The 5,891-nt window shown below is 52.0% G+C and overlaps 1 protein-coding gene across 1 annotated transcript; it reads left to right on the top strand.

The window, feature by feature from the left end:
- Positions 1-863: 863 nt before the first annotated feature.
- LOC142578204 (uncharacterized) lies at positions 864-5,287 on the top strand. Its single transcript, XM_075687606.1, has 3 exons — positions 864-1,689; positions 2,167-3,975; positions 5,202-5,287. The coding sequence occupies exons 1-3, from the start codon at positions 864-866 to the stop codon at positions 5,285-5,287; spliced, it is 2,721 nt and encodes a 906-aa protein (XP_075543721.1).
- The last annotated feature ends 604 nt before the right edge of the window (positions 5,288-5,891 follow it).

The raw sequence follows: 5,891 nt of genomic DNA, 5'->3' as shown, positions 1-5,891 counted from the left end.
TTGAAGCCACTTACAGTTAGGTTATGAACCTGCAAAATAGAACCATTTCTGAACCATCGCTTAGCGCATAGCTGATTGCAAGTGCTCGATACCGACGAGTAAAAATCTTTCTAATCAGTTGCTTGTGTCTGGTAACCAGCGCGCTTGCGTCTTCATTCGCGCATACAATCGTTTCTCTATATGCAGCGAGCAGCAGCGTATCAGACTAAAGCACTCGCATTGATGTCATAGGCTGAAACAAGGTGTGAGGAGTAGTTACGCACCAGTGGTAAATGCAGCAATTAGCTTAGGCAATCTTATATGTTGTCATTCCGTCCTTTACATCAACTACCGCATGGGGAATAGGCGCTGACTGTTGAAAGTCGCAACGAGCACCATACATTGTTGCACCCGTGGTTGGGGGACCGACGACACAAGGGAAAGAGGGAGCCGGCGAACGGACGAGAGGCGCCCCACTGCAGCACGTGCCGGCCGGCGCATCTACAAACAACCTGATCCGTTCCACCGCCTTTTCGGCGAACCGCCTTCTCAGTGCGAGGCGCGGGCGCCCCAACAAGGACGAAGGCCTCGGTGCGGCCAAAGAGAACGTGGACTTTGTGTAACTTCTCCCTTTCCCTCCTCCTTTCTTCGATCTATCTTTTGTAAATAAACCAGTCTCGAAACGTATCCCAACGAGTAAAGTTCCTTCCTTCGAGGCTCCTGCGTGCACGGCCGACGCCGTCGACCTTAGTAAACGCGCAGCAAATTTAGCGGAGTCGTCCAAGAGCGACAGCAATTAGAGTTAGCCCAAAGGCGCGAGCATTCATTTACATTTTTTGGTGCCGAAACCCGGGAATACTTCGCCTGCTGACATCGAAAGCGCCATGGAACGACTACAGAAGAAGCAAGCTGCCCTGCGACAAGCAATCGAAAAAATCATCGCAGCTGCCAGCGACCTACTGCAATCGCCAACCATCCAAGTCGGTGAGCTTGAGGAACACCTCGACCTTATCCTCGAACAAGCGGATGAGTTGAAATCTGTTAACGAGAGCATCGAAAAGAAGATAGATCTTCAAGAATTAGATGCAGAATTAGAAGCCTGCGCTGCATACACGGAGAAGATCTGCTCCATCAAAACAAAGATCAAGAGAGCTCTCAGGAGTCAGACAGCCAACGAGAGCCGGTCGACAACTCCGTCAGTCACAGGCAACGCATCAGAGCAGGAAGCATACCACATCGTTTCCGTTCCACCTGCGACATTCCAGCCAGTATCAGCAACAACCAAGTTACCGAAGTTAGAAATCGGAAAATTCAGCGGGGACTTGCGCTCGTGGCAGAAATTTTGGAACCAATTTGAATCGACTATTCACAAGAACAGCACCCTGCCTGCAATAGCGAAGTTCCAATACTTAACCAGTTATCTAACCGGAAAAGCTGCCGCTGCCATAGAGGGGTTGCCGATCAGCGATAGAAATTACGACATCGCAGTGAAGACCCTCATTGAGAGATTTGGGAAGGAGGACGTCATAATTGAGGACCACATGTCGCGCTTGCTTGACGTCCGCCCAGTGCACGATCTGCGGGACATCGAAAGGCTGAGGAGCCTCTACGACGAAATCCGCTCGGGAGTCCGAAGTCTAGAGGCACTGGGAGTGTCGTCGAGCACCTACGGCACGTTGCTTCTCACCGTCCTTCGTAAAAGTATCCCAAGTGAGCTTTGCTTGGCGTACTTCCGACGGAAGGCTGCCTCACCTGAAACGCCGCAACACGAGCTTCTCAGTTTCCTCGATTTTATGAGAGAGGAGGTTGAGAGCAGAGAGAGAGCACAGAGTGCACTACGCCGTGGGTACCAGGACGCCGCTATCAGACAGAAAGCGCCAATCAAAGGGGATGTTCGTCTGCAAAACCCATCGGCATCTGTTCTCACCGTAACCGACGGCGAAACGCAATGCGCATTTTGTGGTGCAGAGGGACATCAACCAGCGAACTGTGTCGCCCCCGTGCCCATGGCCAAGAAAAAGGAGGTGATGTCAAGAGAGAGGCGCTGTTACAAGTGTGCGAAAAAGAAGCACCGTGCCGCTGAATGTAGAACTGCAAGGTGGCTGAAGTGTGCCAAATGCTCTGGACGACACGTAACTGGCGTCTGCGAGCTCAATCAAAGACCGACACACCCTCCTTCAATCGGAGATGCTGCACCAGCAGAGACAGCAGTGCAATCATCGCTTCAGGTGGGACCAGCACTGGGAAAGACCCGTGTGCTTCTGCAGACTGCACGAGCGTATGCGGAGGGCCAGCACAACAGCGCTCTGGTGAGAATGCTGCTTGACGGTGGCAGCCAGAGAACGTTTGTACGACAGGATGTTTCCCGGCGCCTCAATCTTCGCGTCATAGGAGGGGAGAAGCTAGCTATCTACGCCTTCGGAAGCGAGAGACCGTCTGAAGAAAGAAGGTGTCATCGCGTGGAATGCTGGCTGCGAAACTGGCGCAACAACACCAGAGTTCGGATCGAAGCATTAGAGGTGCCCGAGATCTGCGGAGACCTCCTCCCACCACCTGACGACTCCACGGCTAGCATCGCTCGTGAACAAGACCTCCAGCTTGCTGACACCTTGCCTGACGGCTACCATCCTGGTGTTGGAGTTGAGCTGCTTATCGGGGCCGATCACTACTGGGATATAGCAACAGGAAATGTCAAGCGTCTTGGTGAGAAGCTCGCGGCCATGGAGACTGCGTTTGGATGGACATTGCAGGGCACAGAGTCTACATCGTCCGTCGCAACCTTTCTATCGAGCACCGGAGTGATGCGGGTAGGTGTGACCACAGCACCCGACGAGATCTCTCGTCAACTGAGGTCATTCTGGGAGCTGGAGCACCTTGGGATCGTCAACGATACACAGCTGACCGCCAAAGAAGACAGCGTTCTTCGGGCCTTTGAAGAAACCATCACCCAGAAGAACGGTAGATACCAAGTAGCTCTCCCATGGAAAGAAAACGCGTCAGACTTAACAGACAACAAGAGCATAGCATCGCACAGACTTCACTCATTAACGGCGAAGCTGCTCCGACATGAAGAAACCGTTCTAGACTACGATCAGGCAATCAGGAACTACCTGCAAGCTGGACACGCCGAGGAAGCGAACGAACTGGGTGAGTCCCCGCTGGGGGCCATTTACTACATGCCGCACCGAGGTGTTGTCCGGCCTGGTAGCGAAACAACTAAGTTGAGAGTCGTATTCGATGCCTCCTCCAAAGCGGCGGGAAAGCTGTCACTGAACGACGTCCTCTTCGCAGGACCTAATCTAAATCCAAACCTAGCGGACATCCTGATTCGATTCCGAGTGCATAATGTGGCCATAATGTCCAATATAGAAAAGGCTTTCCTTCAAATCGAGCTTGCAGAGAGTGCGCGCGACGCTGTCCGCTTTCTGTGGTATCAAAGTACACCAGGGCAGGGCGACGCGCTCCCTCCAATCAAAGAGTACCGCATGACAAGGGTGCCATTCGGCGTTACATGTAGCCCGTTTCTCCTCGCAGCTACCTTAAGTCATCATCTCAAAACGGTACAGGAGAAATTTCCTCGCACCGCCAAGATCCTGAGTGACAACCTGTATGTAGACGACTTGGTTACTGGTGCCGACAGTGTAGAAGAGGCAGAGCGCATAATCAGGGAATCGCAGTCCATACTCAAGGCTGCAGGTATGAACCTCAGGAAATGGCGATCAAACTACCCAGAACTGATTGCATCGTTTGCCGAGACTGAAAGCGCCCAAAAAACTCTACCGGAGCTAGGCCCCACAAAGATTCTCGGTGTAGAGTGGAGGCCTGACACAGACGAATTCGTTTTTGAGATGACCGCCCTGATTGGATTTTTGGCAAGTCGGCAAGACACGAAGCGATTCGTATTGCAGGCCTCGGCGCGCATTTTTGACCCATTTGGCTTTCTCTCGGCCATTACCATCACGGCAAAGATCATGTTCCAGAGCCTCTGGGAGCGAGGTACGGCGTGGGACGAAAGGGTTCCCTCAGATTTACAGGAGACATGGGATAAATGGTGCCTGCCTGTGCTAACAATGGTGGCCGGGAATGAGCCGGCGCTCATTGCGGGGGAGGATGTTGAAAGTCGCAACGAGCACCATACATTGTTGCACCCGTGGTTGGGGGACCGACGACACAAGGGAAAGAGGGAGCCGGCGAACGGACGAGAGGCGCCCCACTGCAGCACGTGCCGGCCGGCGCATCTACAAACAACCTGATCCGTTCCACCGCCTTTTCGGCGAACCGCCTTCTCAGTGCGAGGCGCGGGCGCCCCAACAAGGACGAAGGCCTCGGTGCGGCCAAAGAGAACGTGGACTTTGTGTAACTTCTCCCTTTCCCTCCTCCTTTCTTCGATCTATCTTTTGTAAATAAACCAGTCTCGAAACGTATCCCAACGAGTAAAGTTCCTTCCTTCGAGGCTCCTGCGTGCACGGCCGACGCCGTCGACCTTAGTAAACGCGCAGCAAATTTAGCGGAGTCGTCCAAGAGCGACAGCAATTAGAGTTAGCCCAAAGGCGCGAGCATTCATTTACACTGACAGTTTGAGTTTTCATGCTATAATGTGCCGTCCACGCCGTCACCAGGGCTAAATAATTGGCCCAGGAAAGGCCAAGCCAATTAACGTTGCGTAGCTATGAGCTAGATCGCGATTGAGATTATACCGACTATTTTCCGAACTGATAAAAAAAATTGATTTCCTTGGCTGCACACTCATTATTACTCAGTTTTACATGTTTATACACCACGACCGTTTTCCACACGTGCAGGTTTGATATTCGTGCTATATACGAGCCAGCACCGAATACTTGTCTCGCCTTCCCACATAGTGCCTGGGTCTAAGGACACCTGTGGATAGCCATAACTTAATTATACTTTGTTAAAAACAAGCTTTCAGTTTTTCAGCGTATCGAAGGTGAGACGGTACTCTCCGATGATCACACTCGCATACGCTTTCCATTTCGCGAAATTCCACGCGACTATGATTCGCCGAAAACTTGCTGTGGTAAGGAATTGGGAAAGCTACGGAGGCAACGCACGCACATGTGAGAGCATTCCTGAAAAAAATTGTCCAATATTCTCATCCTTGTTAGTTTGTGCAGGCTAAGAGAAAACGAGCACCTTATTTACAACAACAAAATACACCACTGAGTGCTGAATTTGACTTATTCTTCTGCTTTCTGCTACAGCGATTGGGCGACTGCGAAACCGCCGCACGCAAAAGCTACGCTGGTTCCACACCAGTGTCTGTTTCAAGAAACCAACAGCGCTGTAAAGTTTCAAACGCTGCCAGACTACTTGGCGCAGTAACATGCAGAAGCTCCGGCCCTGTAGTTCTCCCTTCACTGCCACAGAAAGTTGTCCGCCAGTATAGCGCCGGACGCATAGCACAGCGTTTTGGCACTGTGCCAACTGTGCTTAGACGTGGTGCCAGGAATGCTGTCACTCGCAGGCGCCGACGCGTCCGGCGCTAATATCTTGCGATCTCATCTCCGAAAGTGATCACCCGAGGATACCGCCCCCTGGCGATTACGCCTAAATCAGTTGAGTAAGGAAACATTATCGCTGCACATTGGGTCATTCAAGGTCCTAGCCTAAATGAGTTATTCTCATACAGTCTAGTAGCTGGAGCAAGTGAAACAAAACGTGCACATTGAGGCAGCGATCGAAGCTACGGTGAGAATTGATCGCCTATATGCCCGTGTTCTTATGCTTCTGTCCGCGACAGCAGTCGCGTCTTGGTCGTGTTGCGCCTCTACTACCAGTGCTCGGCGGACTTTTGCCGCGCAGCGCTGGCGAGGGTGACCAGCTGCAAGACAGACATAGTCTCAGTCAGGGCGAATTAAAGAAGCAGTGGCAAGGTCATCTGTTCTATAGAT

The sequence above is a fragment of the Dermacentor variabilis genome, chromosome 4 (genome assembly GCF_050947875.1).
Source record: "Dermacentor variabilis isolate Ectoservices chromosome 4, ASM5094787v1, whole genome shotgun sequence".
NCBI classification, from domain to species: Eukaryota; Metazoa; Arthropoda; class Arachnida; order Ixodida; family Ixodidae; genus Dermacentor; species Dermacentor variabilis.
The sequence above is the reverse complement of the archived record's forward strand: the minus strand, read 5'-3'. Positions and strand labels throughout refer to the sequence as shown.